At 38.1% G+C, this 26,908-nt stretch overlaps 1 protein-coding gene across 1 annotated transcript in view; it reads right to left on the reverse strand.

Annotated features, from left to right (window-relative positions):
• Positions 1–26,908, reverse strand: part of CNTNAP2 (contactin associated protein 2) — a gene marked incomplete at its 5' end in the record, with an annotated part of 1,430,381 nt that overhangs the window by 447,889 nt on the left and 955,584 nt on the right. Inside the window, one exon of the mRNA XM_083378276.1 lies at positions 11,143–11,343. Within this exon, the coding sequence (XP_083234402.1) occupies positions 11,143–11,343 (201 nt within the window). The remainder of the gene's footprint in view (positions 1–11,142; positions 11,344–26,908) is intronic.

Raw genomic sequence — 26,908 nt, forward strand, 5'->3', positions numbered from 1 at the left:
CCCAAACCATATCCACAGAGGTACCCTTATTCATATTAATCTCAAAAAAATCCTTCATCCGCTGTTTACATTCTTCCACATTTCTCTGATTTCTAAACAAATTCTCATTTACGCGCCACGAGCGCCTGTCTCTTTTCTCCTTATCAATCTCCAACCAAACTGGACTGTGGTCAGAGATAGTTCTTGCACATATCTTCACCTTTTTAGTTCTCAAAAAAAAATCATTAGTCAACAAAATAAAATCAATCCTCGAAAAAGATTGGTGTCTGTCAGAATAAAAAGTATAATCCTTCTCCTGCAAGTGTCTCTCACGCCAGATATCTCGCAATTCCAGGTCATCCTTCATTTCAAAAAAAGATTTAGGCAGTCTAGCATGACTTGGAATGCGCTTAAAAGCTCCAGCCTTATCCAACTGTACATCCAGAACACCATTCCAGTCTCCCATAAAAATAAAAGATTTATAATCCAACTGGGTAAGCTTTGTGTGGAGTAAGCTAAAAAAATCAGCTTGTTGTTGGTTAGGTGCATATAATCCAACTAGAAGCGTCTTTTTACCTTCTAACAACAGCTCAATCATAACATATCTTCCATGCTTATCCGCTTCAATTAAGTCTGCTGTTAAGGCACTTTTAACATAAACAACCACTCCATTTTTCTTATTCTCTGCAGAGGCAACAAAATGCGTACCCAGTCTCGAGTTCAATAAATGCTTTTGATCCAAAACTCTAATATGCGTTTCTTGCAAACATATAACATCTATCTTAAATTGTTTTAAATATTGAAAAACTTTCTTCCTCTTCTGCGGTGAATTCAGTCCATTAACATTCCAAGTTAGAAATTTAGTTGCCATGCATATCCTCCAGAAGCTCTTGGACCACAGCTTTGATAGGACTAACTTCTTTAGGCCGTGCTCCTCCCACAGCTTGACTATATGTACGTTGTGAAGAATCTGAAGACTTTTGCTGATCTTGTTCTTTTATTTTCTTTGCTCGTTTTAAAGCAGCACGCGTTACTCTTTGCTCTCTAGGATCATCCAAAGAAGTTGTAACTTGATCTCCTCCAACACCACTTTCCTCTGTTTCATCCTCTTGATGTTCTCCTTCTCCAGATCCCTTTCCAGCTTCCAGAAGTGTTAATGGGGTTGCTTTTAAGACATTGTTGTAGAAATCACGCGCTTGCTTCACAGTAATCAGCCGGTACCTTTTACCTTCATGCATCACCATCAGCCCCTCTGGAATCTCCCATCTGAACCTTATATCTCTTTGCTTAAGCTCATGCACGAGAAATGTATAGTCCTTCCTTCCCCTTAAGAACCTTGGAGGAATTTCTTTTAAAACCAAGACTTCTTGTTCAGCAATCACCACTTTAACATCATAGGCAGCTTGTATAACTTGGTCTCTGATTTCTCTTTTTGCAAAATAAACCACCACATCTCTAGGCAACTTTCTCTGTCTGGCAATCCATGAATTCACCCGGAACACTTTATCCATAGCTGCTCTTATTTCAGATGCTGGCTGGTTTAATACCACTTCAAGAGCCTCAGAGATCAGCTGCTTTAAATCTTCTTTAATATCCTCTTTTAAACCTCTAATTCTGATAGCAAACTGCATCTGGTAATATTGGGCTAAGCTTAACTCCTTTTCCACTTTGTCTCTTGCATTTTCATTCTCCCGTGCCTTTACTTCTAATATAGCATTCCTTTGAGCCAGATCATCCATTTTTTCATCTAATTCTTCCACACATTCCGCCACTTTATGCACTGAAGACAAAATGTCTACCTTCATCACGCTGAACTTCTGTTCCATCCTCTCTTCCATTCTCTCCTCCAATTTCTCCAATTTCTCCTCCATCTGCGCAAATTTATCACCCATTGATTGATTGATTGATTCCAAAAGTTTATCCAGAGCATCTCGTAAATCCTTCGGTGTCAGCGCTTCAGGAGGGTGCAATGCCTGTAATGATGATTGTTGCACTGGCGAGGATCCACCACTCCGAAGAGTTTTAGGGGGAGGTTTCGCCGCCATCTTTTAGTCCTCAATTATGACGCACTTTCATTTAAAGTTTAAAAAGTCCAACAAGCTAGAGAGTATAGTAAAATAAACCTCTTCACCTTTATCTCTTGTACCGCTCTGCCTGCTCCTTTAAATCATAGTCCTTTCTTCAGGCAGGGATGGTTCGCAGACGCCTGGCTCTGCTCCAAGGAGTTCGGAGCAGAGACGCCGGCCAGCTGGGAGCAACCCAGGCTTCAGGGGAGTTCGATCCTTCAGCCGCCCAAGCTCCAAGCTCAGGCGGCCCTGGAGAACTCTACCCCTACCTGGGGCCTCACCCCCTCCTCTTCTCCCGAGGAGGGGGCTTCAATTTCGCCCGAACAGCTGATCGGCGCTGTTTCGGGCGAAAAAACAAACAGCTGAGACGCGGGCAGCCTGGGAAGGCTGTCTTCGGCGCCGCGCCGCCACTGGAAGCCCCTAACCCTCCCTTTTGTTTCCCCAGTTCAAAAGGCTTCTCTGAATCTTTGAAATGCCTAAGGCAGGCTAAATCCACATTCGTTCCTTCCTGCTCGGGAGATGGCAGAATCCATGGAATAATGTTTTAAACATGTATTTATGAATATGATATAAATGGATTCTGACAGCTTTGGTAAATTGGTTGACCCCCTCTACATGTGGCAGCCCTTCAGATATTGGAAGACTGCTATCATATCACCCCAGTCTTTTTTTCACTAGATTAGACACAGCCAATTCTTGCAACTGTTCTTTATATGTTTTAGTTTCCAGCCCCCTAATTATCTTTGTTTCTCTTCTCTGTACTCTTTCCAGAGTTTCAACATCTTTTTTATACTGTGGTGATCAAACTAAATGCAATATTCAATTGTGGTCTTATCAAGGCAGGGCTTTTTTTCTCATAGAACGCTCAGAACGGAGTTCCGGCACCTTTTTTGGATGGAACCTTGTAGGGTAGGCAAGGTGGGTTGTATGACATGTGTGAGTTCCGGCACCTTTTTCTTTTACAAAAAAATCACTGTATCAAGGCATTATGAAACGCTATTAAAATGGTATAAAGTCACATTTGATTATTTGAGAAGAAGATAACAAGTAGCATATGGGATTCTAAGACCTTAAGAATTTATTTTAATTGAAAAATTTACTCTCTGATTCCAACAAACCTTTGTATTTGTAATAGTTATTTGATTGAAATTCTATTTTTCAAATGCTTCTTTTTCTGTCTCTACTATCCACATAGCGACACATCCATAAGCACAGATGTAAGTAAAATATTATTACAAGATCCTATCTGGGTTGGTCACCAGGGACAGAGGTTTAGTTTTTCAAGCTTTCAGACTCATACTGGAGCCCATCCTCAAGGAACTTTTCTCTGGAAGAATATGCACTTTGGACTATTCTATGCACATATTCCCTCCCCAAAATCAAAATCTAAATACATCATTCACCAAGACTGTTTCCAACTGTTCTCTTTGGAACCCTAGTATTCTGTTTGTCATTCTAATTCTTCTGTTGGGGATTATAAAATATCTATTTAGTATTCCAGAAGTAACCTAACTCAAGTGAGTCTTGAACAATATATAGAGTGTTAAATGAGAATTGGATTATCAGAATCATTTATTGAACATACTTTTATACTTCTCCAAATTTGCCATACAATATTTGGCTCAAAGAAGTACTGTAGTGTAATGTAGTATAATAATACATATTGCATTATAAAATATTAGACAACTCATGCTCAGCTGGGTCAATGTTTCATATATATTTCCTTACTTAAATGGAGAAACAGAATGGCCATGGATGTACAAAAAAGGAATGGAGTGGGAGCAATTTATGGCTTTCTGCCAAATTGATTTCCTTGAAGAAAGCATTAAAAATGCTTGCTTGCTTGCTTCCTTCTTTCCTTCCTTCCTTCCTTCCTTCCTTCCTTCCTTCCTTCCTTCCTTCCTTCCTTCCTTCCTTCCTTCCTTCCATTTTTATCTCACCTTTATTATTTTTGTAAATAAGATGGTGAACATACACAATACTCTTGACATGACTGCTATGCCAAATCTGCTACTAATCATATTATGAAGTATGTGGATGACCTGGCAGTGATGGGTCTTATCCGAGATCACAATGAAGATGCTTATGAGGAAGAGGTGAAGGCTCTGGTGGACTAGTGCAATAAAAGTAGCCTGGCTCTGAATGTTAATAAAACAAAGGAGATCATTGTAGATTTTAGAAAGAGGAGGCATAGCCATATTCCTCTCTGTATCAAGGCTGCAGCTGTAGAGGTGGTCAACAGTATTAAGTATTTTGGGGAGCAGATAATTAACAATCTGACTTGGTCTTTCCACATGTCATTCTTAGTGAAGCATGCAAACCAACATCTGCATTTCCTGCACTGGATGAGGAGAGAACATCTTCTTCTATCCTGGCCACTTTTTACAAAGGCACAATTGAGAGCATCTTAACAAACCGCATTACTGTTTGGTTTGGTGGTAGCAGTGCCTGAGATAGAAGGTCCATACAGAGAGTGGTAAAGACAGCTGAGAAGATTATAAGAAGCCTGCTTCCCTGATTCAGGACACTGCTTATAAGCGCTATGTGCTTAGAGCTCAAAGCATTGTTAGAGACTCCACACACCCACTTTACAGTCTTCTTCTATTGTTCCCCTCTGGAAGGAGGTTTCAAAGTATTTACAGCAGAACTACCAAATTCTGTAAAAGCTTTGTCCCCTATGCCATCCAACTGATAAATTCGCAAGATTCGTTTTTCTCGCCATGTATATGTATACATCCAAACTAGACTGTGTTGTTACTCTAGTCCATATATGTGTGTGTATGTGGTTATATGCTTTATCTATCTATCTATCATCTATCTATCTATCTATCTATCTATCTATCTATCTATCTATCTATCTATCTATCTATCTATCTATCATCTATCTATCTATCTATCTAGTCATGTTTATGTAGTTTATATTGGAGGTGGTTACCCTTTGAGAGTTATATGTAACAAAATCTCATTTTAATGTATGCTTATTAGTGTATTTTTAAAGTGACAATAAAGTTATTATTCTATTCTATTCTATTCTATTCTATTCTATTCTATTCTATTCTATTCTATTCTATTCTATTCTATTCTATTCTATTCTATTCCTCCTCCTTTTTCTCTACAACAACAACCCGGTGAGGTGGGTGACTGACTCAAGGTTACCCAGCTAGCTTTCATGTCTAAGCCAGGTTTACAACTCACAATCTCATGATTTCTAAGCCAGCATCTTAACTTTAACTAACTTCCCTTCCCTTCCCTTCCTTTCCAAGCAGTCAGTAAGTATTTGCTACTGGATGCAGAAGGGAGTAAAAGATTGCAATAGTGCTTGCTTGAGGTACTTTGGTTCAAAAATTGTTGTCCTTTGATGCCCTGTTTTGCCCAGCTAATATATACTACTAAGCCTTGTGTTGTACAAGCATGAGTTTTAGTAGTATATCAATTCTTGCAGAACATGGCCTTGAAGGTTGTATTAAGTTAGAAATATACGTTTTGTATGTGTATGTGTGTGTGTGTGTGTGTATGTATGTGTGTGTATGTATGTATGTATATATCTATCTATATCTATATCTATATCTATATCTATATCTATATCTATATCTATCTATATCTATATCTATATCTATATCTATATCTATATCTATATCTATATCTATATCTATATCTATATCTATATCTATATCTATATCTATATCTATATCTATATCTATATCTATATCTATATCTATCTATATCTATATCTATATCTATATCTACATCTACATCTACATCTACATCTATCTATCTATCTATCTATCTATCTATCTATCTATCTATCTATCTATCATCTATCTATATTTGCATTTGTAAAGAGTAAAACAAAAATATTTGTATATAGTACACACACACACATACACACAAACAAAAGTCATCCACCCTAGTTTCATCCAATAGGTATGATTTTAATTGAAAAATATTCCCACATTCCCTTAGTAACAATTGTGCTTTAATAGTTGGTATCTACTAAACATTCCTGTCCATAAACATTAGCTGAAGTGCTGCACCCACTTATGTAAAATACTGGAGTTGTGGCTAGGGGGGCATTTGCCCAGATTTGCCTGGTACGCCAGTTACACCCCTTCCTGGACCAAGATGCCCTACGCACAGTCACCCACGCACTTGTTACCTCCCGTATAGATTACTGCAGTGCTCTCTACATAGGGCTGCCCTTAAAGACCACTCGGAGGATTCAGCTGGTGCAGAATGTGGCTGCACGGGTAGTGATGGGAGCACCCCGATACTCCCATATTACACCCCTCCTGCATGAGCTGCATTGGTTACCAGTTGCCCTCCAGGTGAGATTTAAGGTGCTGGTACTTACCTACATGGCTTAGGACTGGGATACTTGCAGGATCATCTGCTGCCAGGAATGAATTTCCATCGCCCAGTACGCTCACACAGAGAAGGCCTCCTCAGGGTACTGTCGGCTAAACAATGTCAGCTGGCGACCCCCAGGGGGAGGGCCTTCTCTGTGGGAGCACCAGCCCTGTGGAACCAGCTCCCCCATGAGCTTCGGGCGGCCCAAGATCTCCGGTCTTTTCGCCGCGGCCTCAAAACACTCCTTTTCCACCTGGCTGACCTGGACTGACAGGGATTTTAATTATGTTTTTAATTTTTAACTCTAACTTTTAATTTATTTTAATTTTAATTTTAATTTATTGTACAGAGGCCTTTAATTTTAATTTTTATCTTAACTTCTGTATTTATTATATGTTACTGTTGTTAGCCGCCCTGAGTCCTTTGGGAGATAGGGTGGTATATAAGTCCTAATAATAAATAAATAAATAAATAAATAAATAAATAAATAAATAAATAAATAAATAAATAAAGTAAGTCTTATTATTCTCAGTAAAAACAAGACCAGGAGCTGACTGTGGCTCAGACCATGAGCTTCTTGTTGCAAAATTTAGGCTTAAACTGAAGAAAGTAGGGAAATACACTAGGCCAGGTTTGAACTAAATCATATCCCTGATGAATATACAGTAGAGGTGACAAATAGATTTAAGGAATTAGATTTGATAGAGAGAGAGCCTGAAGAACTATGGATGGAGGTTCACAACATTGTACAAGACGTAGCAACTAAAACCATCCCAAAGAAAAAGAAATCCAAGAAAGCAAAATGGCTGTCTGAAGAAGCTTTGCAAATAGCTGAGGAAAGGAGGGAAGCAAAATGCAAGGGAGAAAAAGAAAGATACACCCAACTGAAGCAAAATTCCAGAGAATAGCTAGAAGAGATGAGAATACGTTCTTAAATGAACAGTGCAAAGAAATAGAAGAAAACAATAGAATAGGGAGGACTAGAGATCTTTTCAAGAAAATTGGAGAGATGAAGGGAATGTTTCATGCAAAAATGGGCATGATAAAGGACCAAAATGGCAGGGACTTAACAGAGGCAGAAGAGATTAAGAAGAGGTGGCAAAATTACACAGAAGAACTATACATGAACGAGCTTAACAGCCCTGATAACCACTGACCTCGAGGTGGCCACTGACCTCGAGCCAGAGATACTAGAATGTGAAGTGAAGTGGGCCTTAGGAAAGCTGAGCAACAACAAAGTTAGTGGAGATGACAGTATTCCAGCTGAGCTATTCAAAATCTTAAAAGATGATGCAGTAAAAGTGCTACACTCAGTTTGCCAGCAAATTTGGAAAACTCAAAAGTGGCCAGAGTATTGGAAAAGGTCAGTTTACATTCCAATTCCAAAGAAAGGCAGTGCCAAAGAATGTTCAAACTATCACAACATTGCACTTATTTCACATGCTAGTAAAGTAATGCTTAAAAGTGAGGAAAAAATAGATGAATATTGCTTCTTTGTCCTCTAATAACTTCTAATAGCAACAATTGATTTTATTTTTTAAATTTGCTTCCTATGGTCATTTGGTCCCTACAATTAGATTTGCTGCAATCTTAGACATGGATTAAAGATTTTGGTGGGTTGTAATAAATTTGTCTTGGCAGGGAAAAAGCCACGAGTTAAATTTAAGATAATGCAAAATATGCGTGAAAGAGGTGGTCTTAAAATGCCTAATTTCAAATTATATTATGGGGCTGCTGCTTTATCAGCGGTAAGTGACTGGTTTAATTTAACACAAGTGAGATTATTAAATCTTGAGGGTTATGATTTGTTATTTGGATGGCATGCATATTTATTGTATGATAAGAAGGTGGATAATGTGTTTAAGATACATATTTTAAGGTATGCTCTGTTGCGAGTCTGGAAAAAGTATAGACATAAGTTAAATTATAAGATACCTATTTGGGCAATACCTAAACATGCAATAGAAAATATAAATGTGGGATTTAAACATGATGTGACTACATATAAGGAAATTTTAAATTTAGAGAGGAATGTATGGCAATTAAAGTCATATAGTATTTTAAAAGAAGAAAAGATTGTACATCTTGGTTTCAGTATGGGTAATTACAGGCTAGATGGAAAGAGGACCAGAAAACTAGTTTTTCAATGATTGATGAAAATTTGGTAAAGCAAATTAGAGATCAAGGTCAGGCACATATAAAAAGGATATATATTGCATTGATAGAAATTGATTCAGAGACGGAACTTGTTAAAGATTGTATGATAAAGTGGGCTCAGAATTTTCAAGAAGTCATTACAATGGATACCTGGGAAAAGATCTGGGTTAGAAATGTAAAATTTACACAGGCCCAAAATTTAAGAGAGAATTTTTATAAAATGTTTTATAGGTGGCATTTAGATCCAAAAAATTAGCAAGTATGTATCCGAACTGTCAGCCCAAATGTTGGAGGTGTGGTTGTGAGGACGCAACGTATTTTCATATATGGTGGACTTGCAAAAAGGTTAAAGCTTTTTGGATTAAAATTTGGTGGAATATGCAAAAAATATTTAAGAAAAGGATAAAGTTCTCTCCGCAACTGTTTTTATTGGGTATTATCACAGATATCACTGTTGTAGATATTAAGTTGATGTTGAATTTAATTACGGCAGCGAGACTTTTAGTAGCGCAATATTGGAAGAAGGAAGAACTCCCGACTATAGAAGAATGGACTTTACATTTTCTAACTTGGCGGAGATGGCAGAGATTTCAGCATATTTGAAAGATCAATCACAACAGAGATACACTGTGGAGTGGAAGAGATTGATTGATTATATTAAGAATAAATATGGGACTAAAAAGTTTCACTTAGCATTTGAATAAGTAGTGGATTTATATGATGTATAATTAGCCTGTAGTTATTTTACTAAGAGTTAAAGTGCGACAGAATTTAATATTTTATTGTTGTTTGCATATTTTAGATTATGTTTGTTTGTATTTTTATACCCTGTAGTTAGCTCTGGGAAGTTGGGGAGGGGGGAGGGGAGGGTTGGGGGGGGTTGGGGGGAGGGGAGGGGGAGGGGGGGAGTTTGTATTCAAAAATGTATTCTAAAACTTTTCAATAAAAAAAAAGATTTTGGTGGGTTGGACTGGCCAATATCTACACTTCTGACATCTTCTGTGGTTCTATGCATACTACTACAAGAATGTAAGTATGCCTGTACAGCATGTGAAACAATCAAAAGACAAATATCTGAATTGTCAGCTATTTTTTGAACAGAAATATTTACTTTGATAATTTCACAAATATTATTCAGCTCACAAAATAATAACAATCCCAATTTTAGCCAGTCTTTTTCTGTTGGCATATTGTGATTTATTTATGAAATCCCTGAGGAAAAGAAGTTACACAAATGCTTGTATTTTGAGATAGGTAGAAATACCATTATGTATTACAAGACAGTATTCTCAAACAGTAAACAGAAAGGGGTTTAGGACAAGAATGAACATTAAATGAAAGACAAATGGTATCAGCTTCTGCTTTTTCATTATATAACCAAGTACAATCACTCTTGCTGATGAGTTCAGTCTATTCCACATAGTACAATGCATACAATACCCTCCCACAATGTATATTAACAATGTATTTAAATAATCTATAATAAGATATTTTCCTCTCTATCACTTCTGGATGTCAAAGAGATAGAAAAAAATACATTTATCAAACATTTTCAGTCGTGAAATGGTTTATCACAAAAAAGAAAGTAAAACATGTAATAAATGTTTTCTTAGTAAAACAATAGGATATTCTTTAAAAAAGTCTGCTTCTAGGATTATGAAATTGAAAATAGCACAATTTTAAAGTTTACACTAAATATTTATTTATGAAAAAATTAACTCATCTGTTTTTGATAAGTAAATTTCAAAAATCTGGATGTCCTTCAGATTGATTGAAATGTTTTCTACCTTTGTTTAGGTGACAGTTCTATACGTTGGGCTGAAGCAGTAGCTGGGTATTATACCCATTTTCAGAAGAGGGAGGAAAGATGGACAACATATTGTAATGTGATGGTTTTACACACCAAATTTAACAATTATTGACAGCCCTATTCCCCCTCAGTACAGCACATAGATGTGCAACTTTTTCCAAGCTAAGGGTAAATCTTTTGAGAGTTGCTGATGGTTGTACATTTATCAGCAATTTTTGGAATGGTTCCCAAGGCACAAATTATCCACCCTTGACAAAGAAAATGACACAATTCTACACCAGACTGAAAAGGCAGTTACTGAAAAATTCAGAAACATTTTCTCATTCCCAGTATTTTAATATAATGAGTGCTGTTCTTCAGATTAATGCACTTCAGAATATGGTCATTATGTCCTTCCCTCAACCCATGTAATGTCTGTATTTTTGAACACCTGTAATTAAGTGACTAAACAAACACATCATTTTTACACGAAAATAATGACCACAGCAAATACTGATGTCTGGATGTGTAATTAGAGTGCCTGTTTTTTCTGTTCAGTTTTTTTCATGCTCAGTATTTCATCTTTACATATCTGTATCATAAATTGATTCATTTCATGCAACTATATAAGTACTTCTGACTTCAAAGCTTATTTTGGATATGATTTCAACTTGTTGCAAAACTGGACATTTTTTCCTAACAGAAGCAATAACATTCCATCTTTAGCTTACCCCTGGAGTGGTCTCATGGCCAAATAAAAAAAAATGTAATAAAGGTAGCAATAACTTTCTACCTTTAGCCTACCTGGGGTATTCAGCAGTCTTGACAGTTTACAGACATAGGAGATAAACTGTTTACAATACTCGGCACTACCAGTGATGGCTGAGATTTGATCCATGGTGGCACTGTAATTAAGCTGTAGCACAGCATGCTTCTCTGGTCTGTTGCTTATCACTGGAAAATGCTCTTGTAAGTCATGATTCACAGTAGTCCATACTTTGTCTTCTGCATGAAAAATGAATAAAAACATTCAACAACTGAAGTTCTTGCTATTCCTTATTCAGAGACACATTTTGAAATTAATCCTAATAACTTTACTTAAACAAATTTCATTGACACTGCCATCATGAATAACTTGATAACTAAATCTGAGGAAAGGTTAATCTAATTCCCATTAAAAAAGAATCTAAAAAGCAAGCATGAAAAATTGAATATATATTTTCCCTTAAACATCATTTATTGGATCTAAACTTCTATCTCCAACTTTCTTCCATAAAACATAGAGATTCAATAAAATATCATACAACAAAATACATGCAGGACTGGATCTCCCATTAGATCAAGGGATAGAGCTGCCTCAGGCTGTAGAAAGGAAGGGAATAAAATCAAGAGGTCTATTTAATTTGGCATTTCCTACTGCTACTGAAAAACATATCCCCTCCCCCAAACCCCTGGGTAATAAATGATTGTTCATAAATTTACCCTACCTCTATTTTCTCTTTAAATCGTTTTATCTTCCCATTGGCCTACACTGTCTTTGAATTCTCAAGTAAGTCATGATAATTGCTATCTTTTAGTACTTCAGGTTGTTGTTTTTTTTGCACTGAAAAAAAACAGCCCAGCAAACTACTGAGTGCTGTTGCTATATACTAAAAGCTTCTAAACTCTTAATCTGAAAATAACTGTGTTTCCTAATCTTCAGTCAAGATATTTTTTAAAAATATTAAAAGTATTAATTACAATACCAAAAGAAAACAGAGTGTAAAAATAAAAAGAGAGGGTTTTCCAGTGGAGCAGTCAGAAGATTCGGAATGCTGAACCCTTTGGCTGAAATTTCTTTTTGTTGGGGACCCTAAGGGGCCAGAACCCATCCTGAAGGGGGGGAATGAAGGAAGGAAATCCCAGAAACTTAGGAGAGATGGTGGGCTCCCCGAATGGTCCAGGAGAAGCCTCCCAGAAAGCAAAAGAAGAAAAGGCTGGCTAACTCCATGTCCAGTCATAGCCGAAAACAACAGAAGTCATAAGCTTTTAAACTAAGCAGATTTTAAACAGCATGCTTGAATCTGGGTAAGAATATTGATTTTCTCTATCGTACCTATTTTCCTGAAGAAGAAAGTCCCAAACATAAGAGATCTCTGGGGGGAAAAAAGGAGGGGGATTCTACTCCCTCCTTTTAGTTACCGGAAGCGGCAAAACTTACCCTTTAGAGAGAGAAAAAAAGACTAGAAAGACCTGAAAAATGAGCAAACGCTGACACCTACTGGTGGGTGAGGATTTTTTTCTCTGACCCTCAAAGTTCTTTAAAAATGCAGCTGTGTAAACAAAGTGAGAGTAACAAATCTGAAGCAGTGAATACTTTACAAAAGGAAACATATGATAAGCGGCAACAATTTCAAAGGACAAGGATTTTAAACTACAAAGAAATACAGAATAACCTTGAGAGTATGAATCAACTTATCTCCAACTTAATTTCACTCCAAGAAATTTCCCAGGAAAATACAGTAGAGATGACTGAACATAATTCTGAGGATAGAGACTTAAAGATGGAACCGTATAAAATAAAAAAATCATGATTTAATTCAAATGGGAAATATTTCAACACATCCAAGCAACTTTGAAGATAAGGAAAAGAATGAGAAAAAATACTTTACAGGGAAACGAATGATGCAGCAAAACATACTGATTAAGAAAGGCAATGGCCAGAGAAAAAAGATTAAAATGGAAATCCAGAAAATAGATGATGGGACTTATCAAAGAGAATATTTTAAAAAGAAACATTTGTTTGAATATGGCTAAAGAAATGGAAAAAACTTTGGAATATATTACTCTTAGAGGGATGATTTTTTTAAAAATTAAAACAATTATTTTTCTTTTCCCTTTCTGTTAAAGAAAAAGTTGAAATGACTTAAACAAAGCAAATGTTTTAGTTATTTAAATGTGATGATAAGAAAAGCATAAAAATGTGTTTTGAATGAGAGTTAAAGGATTAGATGATTAGATCTATTGAATGGAATGCCTAAAGTTTAAATAGATTAAATACATTTTCAGCTATGGTCAAAAACAATAAGAAATTGAGGGAATAAATATATATTAAATTAGGAGGGATACATATTTTAAGTCGTATGTTATTTTTTGTATCTCAGTGCTTTTGTCTTTTTTATCTTTTTTCTTTCTTTTTTTCTCTTTTTTGTCTCTCTCCTCTTTTCTTTTCTCTTTCTACTTTTTTACTTATTGATTAAGAAACATAAAAGTATGAGAGGGCTTATATGGAAAAAATAGAATTAAATCCACCAATGTAAATGTAGTTAATTGTTGAGAAAATTGTCACTAGTAAGAATATTTAGAATTTGGGGGGAGAAATAAGCTGAAATAAGCACGGTAACAGGATTTACGATAAGGTAACTAAAATGAGAAATAGGATTATTGGAAAAACTATATACTTAAATGTTTATCAAAACAATGAGAATTGTCTTAATCTAATGTTTTTCAAAGAAAGATACTCTGGGGAAAGGGGAAATCAACTGAAATTCACGTATGGAATATAGATTATAGAAATCAGTTGTTAAAGATTGTCTTATAAATGTTACCCAGAAAACATACTGTTTACAAATTACTGAATGGTTTATGTTATGTTAAAAAATACCAATAAAATATATACAATAAAATAAAATAAAATAAATAAAAAGAGAGAATAAAAATGCAAGAAAACAAAAAAGAAATAAAAAATAGAAATATAAAAGTGGTTTTCCACCTTCATCATAAGAAATATAAACACTATATTTTCACTACCTCCTGATTATGCTGTACAAAAATTCTTCATCCCATCCCATCTTCACTATAGCAAATCTCACATGTAAATCTTCCAGCCAAGACATTCTTTAAATTCCAAACTATCCAGGAAATAAATTGTACTTTATCAAAAAAGGCAAATATTTTTCAAATAGTTCTGTCAAAATTACTTAAAATAAAATTGCTATCAATATGATACATTATGTTAAAAGAACTTAAAATATATTGAGTAAGGTGCCATTATAGGTGAAGGATCAGTGCACTTTGATAGCCCATTTTAAATATATATTTCCTTATGCTCTTCTCTGATAAACTTTTAACAGTTAATAAGAAACAAAAGGCAAGATTGCATGCTTCTGCCTGGCCTGTATTAAGTCTCTAATTAGGCCATATAGCATTTTGCATCAGTACTAAATTCACCTAGCAAAGCAGATATGCCATACAATAGCTGGGGATATTAATGAAATAGAAGCTTGTGTATATTTCACTTTTGATCTGTTTTCTATTAATTTCCACCTCAATTAATGGAATAGTGTGTGTGTTTGTAAGAGAGAAAGAGAGGTAAAGCTGAACATATATGCTAAATTATTGAAAGACTATCGTGGCACTCCTATTATTATTCTTGGTGTAGAAACATATTTATGGTGGTCAATTTGAGCCTCTCTTCCCCCTTGTCTTAATATTACGGGTTTAGTGCAGTTAAACCAGTTCTATGAAGCCCTACAGCACCTGATAGAACTAACACCCAGAAATGATGTCCTTATCATCATGGGGGATTGGAATGCTAAAGTAGGAAGCCAAAAGATAACCAGAATAACAGGCAAGTTTGGCCTTGGAGTACAAAATGAAGCAGGGCACAGGGTGATAGAATTTTGTCAAGAGAATACAATGGTCATAGCAAACACTCTTTTCCAACAACCCAAGAGACGGCTCTACACATGGACATCACCAGACGGTCAACACAGAAATCAGATTGACTATATGCTCTGCAGCCAAAGATGGAGGAGCTCTATACAGTCAGTAAAAACAAGACCAGGAGCTGACTGTGGCTCAGACCATGAGCTTCTTGTTGCAAAGTTTAGGCTTAAACTGAAGAAAGTAGGGAAAAGCACTAGGCCACTCAGGTATGAATTAAATCATATCCCTGTTCAATATACAGTAGAGGTGACAAATAAATTTAAGGAATTAGATCTGATAGACAGAGAGCCTGAAGAACTATGGACAGAGGTTCGCAACATTGTACAACAGGTAGCAACCAAAATCATCCCAAAGAAAAAGAAATGTAAGAAAGCAAAATGGCTCTCTGAAGAAGCTTTGCAAATAGCTCAGGAAAGGAGGGAAGCGAAAGGCAAGGGAGAAAAAGAAAGATATGCCCAATTAAATGCAAAATTCCAAAGAATAGCTAGAAGAGATAAGAATGCCTTCTTAAATGATCAATGCAAAGAAATAGAAGAAAACAATAGAATAGGGAGGACCAGAGATCTTTTCAAGAAAATTGGAGAGATGAAGGGAACGTTTCATGCAAAAATGGGCATGATAAAGGACCAAAATGGCAGGGACCTAACAGAGGCAGAAGAGATTAAGATTCGCCTGGTGTGCCAGTTGCGGCCCTATCTAGACCGGGATGCCTTGCGTGCAGTCACTCATGCGCTCGTGACCTCTCGTTTGGACTACTGCAATGCTCTCTACATGGGACTGCCCTTGAGGACCACCTGGAGCCTTCAACTGGTGCAGAATGCAGCTGCGCAAGTTGTGTTGGGGGTGTCCAGATACTCCCATGTTACACCACTGCTCCGCATTGGCTGCCGGTTTCCCTCCAGGTGAGATTCAAGGTGCTGGTTACAACCTACAAAGCCCTACATGGCATGGGTCTGGATTACCTATGGCAGCACCTGCTGCCGGCATCAACTTCCCTCCATCCAGTGCGCTCCCACAGAGAGGGCCTCCTCAGGGTGCCTCCGATCAAAGAATGTCAATTGGTGGCCCCCAGGGGGAGGGCGTTCTCTGTGGGCACACCAGACCTGTAGAACCGCCTTCCGGTTGAGCTCCGGATGGCCCCCGACTTGCGCTCCTTCCGGCATGATTTAAAAACTTATCTATTTGAACAATCTGGCCTGGTCTGATGGGTTTGGGGTTGGATTTAAACAGGTTTTGACACATTTTTAGTATTGTATTCTTGGGCATAATTATTTAATTCTTTTTAATCTCTTTTTTAACTTTTGTATTTACATTTTTGTTATTTATTGCCCTGTACACCGCCCTGAGTCCTTCGGGAGAAGGGCGGTATAAAAAAATTTAATAATAAATAAAGAAAGAAGAGGTGGCAAAATTACACAGAAGAACTATACAAGAATGAGCTTAATGTCCCTGATAATCACAGTGAGGTGGTCACTGACCTCGAGCCAGACATCCTAGAATGTGAAGTGAAGTGGGCCACAACAAAGCTAGTGGAAGTGACAGTATTCCAGCTGAGCTATTCAAAATCTTAAAAGACGATGCAGTAAAAGTGCTACACTCAATTTGCCAGCAAATTTGGAAAACTCAACAGTGGCCACAGGATTGGAAAAGATCAGTTTACATTCCAATTCCAAAAAAAGGCAGTGCCAAAGAATGTTCAAACTATCGCACCATTGCACTCATTTCACATGCTTGTAAAGTTATGCTTAAAATCCTACAAGCTAGACTCCAGCAGTATGTGGATCGAGAACTACCAGAAGTACAGGCAGGATTTCGAAGAGGCAGAGGAACTAGAGATCAAATTGCTAACATACACTGGATCATGGAGAAAGCTAGAGAGTTCCAGAAAAACATCTACTTCTGCTTCATTGACTATGCTAAAGCCTTTGATTGTGTGGGTCATAACAAACTGTGGCAAGTCCTTAAAGAGATGGGCGTACCAGACCATCTTATTTGTCTCTTGAGAAACCTATATGCGGACCAAGAAGCAACAGTGAGAACTGGACACGGAACCACTGATTGGTTCAAAATTGGGAAAGGAGTCCGGTAAGGCTGTATACTGTCGCCTTGCCTATTTAACTTATATGCAGAGCACATCATGAGAAAGGCAGGGCTAGATGAATCAAAAGTTGGAAATAAGATTGCCGGAAGAAACATCAACAACCTAAGATATGCAGATGATACCACTCTAAGGGCAGAAAGTGAAGAGGAACTAAAGAGCCTCTTGTGGCGAGTGAAGAAGGAGAGTGCAAAACCTGGGTTGAAACTAAACATTAAGAAAACTTTAGTTGGTCATTTTTTCTAATAGAGAAAACAAATTAAGAAGCAGTGCAAAAAAATAGCATTGTAGGAAAAACAGAATATTTTTTTATATTTTGGTGTCCAACTTTTCAAAGCACAATAGAGACTGAGGGGTGCTTGGATCTAGAAGACTGCCAGAGTGTCTCAGGCTTAAAAATTGAGGATCCAGGAACTGAGTCAAATGCTTTATACAGTAATTAAGAAGATATTTTTAGTCATATGAAAAGCTTTGCATCAGTAGTACAATGAGTTCAGGTATGTATACAGTGATGGGATTCAGCCAGTTCTCACCACTTCAGCAGAACTGGTAGCTAATTTTTTTTGTTGCCCAGGCCCAGAATGGACTTCTAGAAGTGGCATCCACACAGAGAACTGGTTGTTCACATATTTGAATCCCACCACTGTAAGTATATGTGTACGTATGTGTATTAAAAAATGGATGGCTTCTGCAACTCATTTTGTTGCAGACTAATTCCTTTCCAAAATAACATCTGGCAGAAAAAACAAGATGAGTCCTGAATTTTTTATACAGTTTGCAGAGATGTGAACTTGCTGGTATTGCTAGATAAATTAATATAATTAATCATTAAATGTAGTCTTATCCCCATAGACTGATTAGAGATGCACTAGAAGACCAAACTCTTCCTTTTTCCCCCCTCTTAAACATATTTTTCTTTTACTATGGTTCTCATTAAGAATCTCACAAATAAGTGAATGTAATATGCTATTTCAAAATCAGTAATTTAAATTTATTACAGCCACTTGGTCCGAAAGATTCTGGGCAGCTTACAAATACAGAACAAAAACAGTTAAAAAAAACTTCCTCACAAGTTGTGAATGGAGCAAAAACAGAATTATTGTAAATAATTCACTCTTTTTAATATAAATCCATTCTGAGTTTATAGTTTGGGGAACTAAGCATTATTTTTAAAAAGAGAAAGAGAAAGCAATACAAGCAATAATGTGCTATTGGAATATATATACCCTTTACCTGTTCATAAATGGGGCCTTGAAACGTAAAAAACATTTTCAGGCATAGGGACATAAGCTGCCTTATATCCACGGTGTATCTTTTAGCAATAAAAACTGTTTTAGGAACAGACGACAAACAATCATGCAATAACTCCCAAAGATCGGAGGTGGATAGAGCGAGGGAAGAGACGACAATATCACGCACATGGACAAACAGATGGAGAGCACCCAGAAGACCGGAGCTTAACAGGAATGGATGGATGGACAGGCACAATGAACAGATGAAAGCGACCATCCCAAGGCAAGGAAAATAACTAATGAAAGCGTGACTCATCGAAAGAAATACAGCAAACAGAGGATAACGTGACTCATAAGAAAAAGAAGATACCGATCATGCAACAACTAGCCGAGAAGACAAGGAATGATCTGAAAACAAGCCCAATTGAACAGATATGGGTGAACCAAAGAAAGAGAGCGCCGCAACACACATACACACCAACACACAAAGAACATCCAAATACAGCAAGATCAACTAAATCAGATAGCAGAAAGCAAGGGCAGCGTATAAATAAACAAAAAACATTGGGGTGGCTAGTCCAGGGATCAGATAAAGATCAGTGGATAAGCACTGAAAGTCATACGTGCAAGTGAATTGGGGTGGGGAGCTGTTTGCAGAAATCATGGAAGGGAGTCAAGAGGGAAACCCAGGCATAGCACAGAATGGCCAATCACAAGCAAGGAGGGTAGAGAAGGAGGACACAGAGAACAAGGAAATACAAATACCAATAGCTATGATATTGGATGAGGAACAGCAAAAGAAAACAAGATCAGTTAAGGTAGTCAAACCAAAACAGATAGGGAGGATAAAGTTTAAAAAAGGGATAGTAAGACCGGATTGCAAGGGAAGCGATGCGAGACAGTCAGAACAATCACGATTGGCTAGAGCAAGGTCCATCATGTGGCCAATGAGCAGAGCATGGAACCAAACAGGCTTACCAACGGTTTTTCAAACCTTCAATGCTTTCTCTGATAATGTTGGTAGAAGACCAGCAAAAGCTTAGATTAGGTAGATGTGCTTTAAACAGTTACATTTTATTGCTTATTATGATCTTTTAGCAATAAATGACTGTTTTTTATCCATCCTGGTGTTCGAAGATTTTATACAATATATATAAAGGTAAAGGTAAAGGTTCCCCTGCACATGCGTGCTAGTAATTTCCAACTCTAGGGGCTGGTGCTCATCTCTGTTTCAAAGCCAAAGAGCAAGCACTTCCGAGGACGTCTCCGTGGTCATGTGGCCAGCATGACTAGATGCCAAAGGCGCATGGAATGCTGTTACCTTCCCACCGTACAGGTCCCTATTTTTCTACTTGCATTTTTACATGCTTTCGAACTGCTAGGTTGGCAGAAGCTGGGACGAGGAACAGGCGCTCACTCTGTTACGCGGCACTTGGGATTCGACCCACCAAACTGCCAACCTTCTGATAGACAAGTTCAGCATTCTAACCCACTGGGCCACTGTGTCCCTTCATATATGTGTATGTGTGTATGTATATATATATATTTCAAATGTTAACTATTTAGATTACCTTGCTAGGCCCCAAACATGGAGCAAATCTTTATTTCCTGTTTTCAGCCTATCTCAAAGGCCATCGAACAGGCTGTAGTCACACTGGACAGTTCATATATTTGTGCAAATTACTAACAAAGAATTTAAAGGGAAACTGAGATGCATTTCTAACTCTTTAGTCTTCATCAGTCAGCTATACCCTTCTGAGATTCGAACCTGGGCTGATTGCATACACTGCAATAACACTGCCTAGTATGCAATCAGCCCAGGTTCGAATCTCAGAAGGGTATAGCTGACTGATGAAGACTAAAGAGTTAGAAATGCATCTCAGTTTCCCTTTAAATTCTTTGTTAGTAATTTGCACAAATATATATACATACATACATACATACATACATACATACATACATATACATATACATATACATATACATATACATATACATATATACATACATACATACATACATATATATATATATATATATATATATATATATATATATATATATATATATATATATATATATATATACACATATCACCCCATGTTTTGGGTGAGATACGTAGACGACACCTTTGTGATCATCAAAAGGCAGGACAAGGACAGGCTGATGAGGAAACTCAATTCCATCTATCCTGATATCTGCTTCACTGTGGAAGGAGGTTTAATTTAACACAAGGGAGATTATTAAATCTCGAGGGTTATGATTTGTTATTTGGATGGCATGCATATTTATTGTATGATAAGAAGGTGGATAATGTTTTTAAGATACATATATTAAGGTATTCTCTGTTGCAAGTATGGAAAAAATATAGACATAAGTTAAATTATAAAATACCAATTTGGGCAATACCTAAACATGCAATAGAAAATATAAATGTTGGATTTAAACATGATGTGATTACATGCAAAGAAATTTTAAGGATAGAAAGGAATGTATGGCAATTAAAGCCATATAATATTTTAAAAGAAGAAAAGATTGTACAAACTTGGTTTCAGTATGGGAAGTTGCAAGCAAGATGGAAAGAAGATCAGAAAGTTGGTATTTCAATAATTGATGGAAATTTGGTAAAACAAATTAGAGATCAAGGTCAAGCACATATAAAAAGGATATATAATGCATTGATAGAAATTGACTCAGAAACGGAACTTGTCAAAGATTGTATGATAAAGTGGGCCCAGAACTTTCAGGAGGTTATAACAATGGATACTTGGGAAAAGATTTGGGTTAGAAACGTAAAATTTACACAGGCCCAAAATTTAAGAGAGAATGTTTATAAAATGTTTTATAGGTGGCACTTAGACCCTAAAAAGCTAGCAAGTTTGTATCCGAACTGCCAGCCCAAATGTTGGAGGTGTGGTTGTGAGGATGCAACATATTATCACATATTTGAAAGTTTCTAACTTGGCGGAAATGGCAAAGATTTCAGCATATTTGAAAGAACAATCGTAACAGAGATATATTGTGGAATGGAGAAGATGGATCGAATACATTCAGAATAAATATGGGACTAAAAAGTTTCATTTAGCATTTGAAAAAGTAGTGGTTTTATAAGATGTATTATTAGTTACTTGTTATTTGTTAGTAATATAGTTATGTTTATGGAGAGTTAAAGTGTGATAGAATTTAATGTTTTATTTTTGTTGTTAGCATATTGTAGCTTAAGTTTGTAAATTTATACCCTGTATTCAGCTCTGGGAAGTCGGGGAGGGGGGAGGGGAGGGTTGGGGAGAGGGGAGGGGAGGGGGAGGGGGAAAAGTTTATTCTATTTAAAAAATGTACTGTAAAACTTTTCAATAAAAAAAGAGACCAATGGGGCTTTGGCCTTCTTAGATGTGATGGTTAGACGACAACCTGATGGCTTGTCACACACATCGGTCTACCATAAATCCATCCATACGGACAAGATACTTCATTACGAAAGTAATCACTCCACAACCCATAAGGCCAGCTGTATTAGGACCTTCTTTAGACGTATAGACATGCATTGCAGAACGAATAAGGCAAAAAGGGAAGAAAGACGCCGCCTTTGTCGTGTCTGCAGAAACAACGGGTATTTCCTTCAACCATGATAGGAGATGGTGTGTGTGTGTGGGGGGGCAGTTTGGCCGTAAAGGTGACATTTCCTTTTCAGCAAACTGCAGTGAAAGATTGGGTGTATTTTTGGGTAGTTTTAATTCTACTGTTACTGGGTTTATGATTCTTAATTGGAAAAGGTCCAATATATTTTGGTCCCAGTTTCTTACAGGGTTGTAGTGATTTAAGGTATTTTGTGGATAAATATACCATCTCTCCCACCCTGAATGGTTTGGGATCGACTCTTTTTTTTTTGTCTGCCTGTGTCTTGTATGCTTGTCTAGCTTTGACTAAATCTTTCCTAATGATTGGCCAGGTGTTTTGCAATTGTGCAATCCATTCCTTCAGTGATGGGATTTCCGGTTCGTTTGGAATTAGTTCTGGCATAGGGTTGAAACTTTGACTGGTGGCTATTTGAAAAGCCTGTGCTGGAGTGGACTGCATTATTGTAAGCAACTTCTGTGAAGGGGAATATGTCTGTCCAATTTGTTTCCTGGAAATTAATAAAGCATCTTAAATATTGCTCAAGTACTGAGTTCCCATGTTCCAATTGGCCGTTTGCCTGAGGATGATGACTAGATGATAGTCCCTGAGTAGTTCCTAAGAGGGATAAAAATTCCTTCCAAAACTTTGATGTAAATTGCACTTCCCTATCAGATATGATGCATTGGGGTGCATGCCGATTGGTGTACATTCAAAGTGACAATAAAGTTATCATTTTAATTTAATCATTTAGCCTCTCGAATGCTGCTTGACATTCAATTGTCCACTTCAGGAGCTGGCTGGGTTTCACTGGGGACCCACCTCATTTTCAACAAGTTAATGACGGGCAGGGCTATTTGGGTGAATGAAGGGATGAATTTGCGGTAGAAGTTTGCAACACCCAGGAAACTTTGGAATTGCTTCCTTGTGCAGGGTGGTGCCCATTTTAATACTGCTGTGACTTTCTCCAGGTCCATTTTGATGCCCTGCGGAGATATGTGATACCCCAGGCAGTCTATTCTTTCATGGTGGAATTCACATTTCAATAATTTTGCATATAGGTGGGTGGCCCACAATTTTTTTTAGAACTGCTCTGACTAGATTAATATGCTCCTTTTTGGTCTCAGTGAAGATAAGGATGTCATCTAAGTAAACCAGGACCCCCTTAAATAGGTGGTCTCTTAACACTTCATTGATTAATTGCATAAAAACTGTGGGGGGGCCTTGCAGTCGAAATGGCAGAACTTTGAACTGGTAGCAACCCATTGGACAATTGAATGTGGTCTTCCATTTGTCCCCTTCCTTGATCCTAACATGGTAGTATGCTTCTCTTAGGTCTAGTTTGGTAAAAATCCTTCCTCTTGATAGGTGGGATAACATGTCCTTCGTGAGAGGTAAGGGATACAGATTACTTTCACTAACTGCATTCAGGACACAGTAATCTTTGCACAAATGCATAGTGCCATCCTTCTTCTCCCTAAATAGGACTGAAGTAGCCACTTTGGGTTTGGCAGGTTCAATAAATCCCCTTTCTAAGTTTTTATTTATGAATCTTTCCATCTCCTCCATCTCTTTAGGGCTCATGGAGTACACCCTGAGCTTCGGGAGTTTTGTCCCAGGTTTGATTTCTATAGCACAGTCCGTGGGTCAGTGAGGAGGGAGCTCATCTGCCCATTCCTCTCTGAAAAGATCAGCAAGGTCCCGGTATTCTTCCGGTATTTCTGGTAACCCCTTCTCTTCTCCCACTGATGCTGTCTCCCGTCCTTGGATTTTGGGGGGGTCTTTGGGGTTTTTTAAGTTCACATGCTCCTTCCTCCGGGAAGTTGAGTTCTGCTGTCCTCCAATTTACCCAGGGTTCCATTTCTTTAACCATTCCAGCCCTAAAATCATTGGGCATTCAATGCCTGGGGTCAGTACAAACATTATATCTTCCTCAGGGGTCCCCAGGGACAGGTGAAATGGTAAGGTGGCTAGGGTAGCTGGTACCCCCCTTGCTATGGACCCATCTAACTGGCCAAAGGAAATTGGTTGCTTTAGTCTCCTTACTGGAATGCCCAAATTCCCCACTAGCGTTGGGCTAATGAGGCAGCGGGTGCAGCCAGAGTCTATTAAGGCTTTCACTTTAACAGCTTTAGGCATGGAGCTAATATAGTCACTGTCTTGAGGATGGGTGGAATGGATCCACCTAACAGGATTTCACCCTCCAAGGTGTCCACTGCCCCTGTGGTGTAGGCCGGAGTTCCCTCCCATTCCTTGGCAGGGGTTGTGGACTCTACAGCCTGTAAACCCCTCATGGTGGGCTCTTTTGGTTTGGCTGGGGACTTCCCTGATTTCCTGGCCAGTGATGGATCTGATTTGCACTGAGAGTCTTTTGAGCAGCATTCTGTCACATGGCGGCCCTCTCTCCCACATTTGAAACAGCCTGTTGATTTCTTAGCTGTAGCTGGTGGTTTTGCTGGCTTGTGCATCTGCTTGGGAGGCAGACAGCCCCATGGTCTTCCTCAGCAGTGCCTCTTCAGTAGGTCTTTCTCCACCTCCTCTGCCAGGACGTACCAGTCATCAAGGTGGTGTGGGTCCCCTCAAGGCAGGCAAGCATCATACAGGTCATAGTTTAGCTTGTCTTTGAAATGGCTAAGGAGGTTGTCTTCTGGCCAGTTCAGCTTGTTGGCAATGGCCCCAAATTCTTGTGTATATTCAGCCACTGGGTGTTCTGTTCTAGCCTACTACTGGCTCTGCAGAAAAGGCAGGGACAATCCCTTTTCAAAAGGCAAAAGGCTAGAAGTAAGCCCGCCAAATTTATTTACACAAAACAGATCCAAAACAGAGCAAACTGAGTAAAACAAAATATGAACCACTAATGTTGACTCAGCCTTCCATCCTTCGGAGGTAGGTAAAATGAGGACCCAGATTGTTGGGGGCAATTAAGCTGATTTTGTAATAATGCCACTTGGGGTGTGTGTGAAAGCCCTAATAAGCAGGCATATACATAGAATGAAGGCTACTGCTAAGCTTGTAAGCCGCCCTGAGTCTTCGGAGAAGGGCGGGATATAAATGGAATAAAATAAAATAAAATAAAATAATAAAATAAAATAAAATAAAATAAAATAATAAAATAAAATAAAATAAAATTAAAATAAAATAAAATAAAATAAAATAAAATAAAATAAAATAAAATAAAATAAAATAAAATAAATAAAATAATAAAATAAAATAAAATAAAATAAAATAAATAAAATAAAATAAAATAATAAAATAAAATAAAATAATAAAATAAAATAAAATAAAATAAAATAAAATAAAATAAAATATAAAATAAAATAAAATAAAATAAAATAAAATAAAATAAAATAAATAAAATAAATAAATAAAACAGAAGCTGATCAAACGGTTGCCTTCAGCAACCAGCCCTCCCACACATTCCCCTTTTAAACAGTTTCAAGGCATGACTTCTCTTTGCCTTCTTCCGAGGTGCCCCATTGCCTTCCTCTGTTTACTCCTACTTGACTGCCTTCTGCTTTGGGCATCCTTGAACAAGGCCAGCTGTGGGTCATCTTCATCCAAGCTGTCAGGCTCACACAGCTGGGTCTGAGTAGTAACCAGATGGGAGGGGCCTGGCTGAGAGCTCTGCGATGCCTCAGAACTATCCTCTGCAGGCTCTCCAAACCCCTCCTCCTGTTCCTCCTCTGAATCGTCTGACCCAACTGCCAAACCCACAGGCTGACATGGAATCACAACACTGGGTGTCTACCCTGCCTGACCATTTTGATTCTCTGCCGGGCCTTGCAATCAGCCAGGAGGTCCTCAAATTGCCTTCTCATAGATGACATGACCAGTTGAAGTCGTTGAGTTCTGGGGTGTCAGAGTCATGCAGGTTCATCATCCAGTCTGTGGCCAGTCTGTCCAGAGCGGATTGCATGATACGGATGTGGGCTTTGTCGCTGGGCATGTCCCATCTGTATTCTTCCATATAACTGAGGACTTGAGTTAGGAAAAACCCCAAGCATGGCGGCTCCCCCATGAATTTGGCTTCCAGAGGCAAGAGTCTTTGAATGGATCGGTACCTTCGCCACTGGTGGTATTGCCCCCCATTCTGATCCCCATCTGCGGGTCAGCAGGGTGTGGGTGTTGCTGAAGTGGTAGCTACGGGTTCAGTGGACATCCCCAGTGCTACAGGTTCTGGATCCCCCCACTGCCTCTCCAGTTGCAGCTCCAGGTGCTGGTACAGCTGCAGGACTCAGGTTTCTCCTCCTTTAGAGAGTCAAAGGTTTCTTTCATCAGGTCGATAGCTTTCTCTAGGATCCAGTCTGAGTGTGGTGCATAATTCCCATCCTCTCCACTGACGTGCAGGGAATTTTCCATCTCTTGCTTCCATTTGGGTTGGTGGCTACCCCATCTCAGGGTCACTTTCCTTGATGCCTTTTCCCACTTGCTTTTCCTTCCAACACCCATCGACCACTGCGGTTCATGGTCACGCATCTCCACCACCTTTTCCCCAGAGGAATATGACGCTTCAGCTTCTGCTAGTTGGTGGAATTTCAGTCGGGGGGAAGACTCCCTTTCCATAGGATTTTCCTTCTTCCTTGCCTTGTCATTAGACATTGTATTTTTTGTAAAGTCCCCCGGTAAGGTTTTTTCTTCCAGGTTGACTCTTATTGCAGATTCTGTCTAATGTCAGAACCCACCTCAGCCCACATCTTAAGAAAGTAGGACTCTTGGAGACAAGATTTTCCAAGCAGGAACTTTTAGTAAGAAATTGGAGGTAGCAGGCATAATAGACAGGATCTGAGGAATTCCCTCACTGATAGATATTTTTAAAGTGTCCCCAAGCAAACCCCACCCCACAGTTCATTCGGTCAGTTCCAGATCAGCCAAGCTCAAGGTGGTAAGTCCATTGTGGGAAAGGACAGATAACAGTCCA

The sequence above is a fragment of the Vipera ursinii genome, assembly GCF_947247035.1.
Source record: "Vipera ursinii genome assembly, chromosome: Z".
Classification (NCBI taxonomy): Eukaryota; Metazoa; Chordata; class Lepidosauria; order Squamata; family Viperidae; genus Vipera; species Vipera ursinii.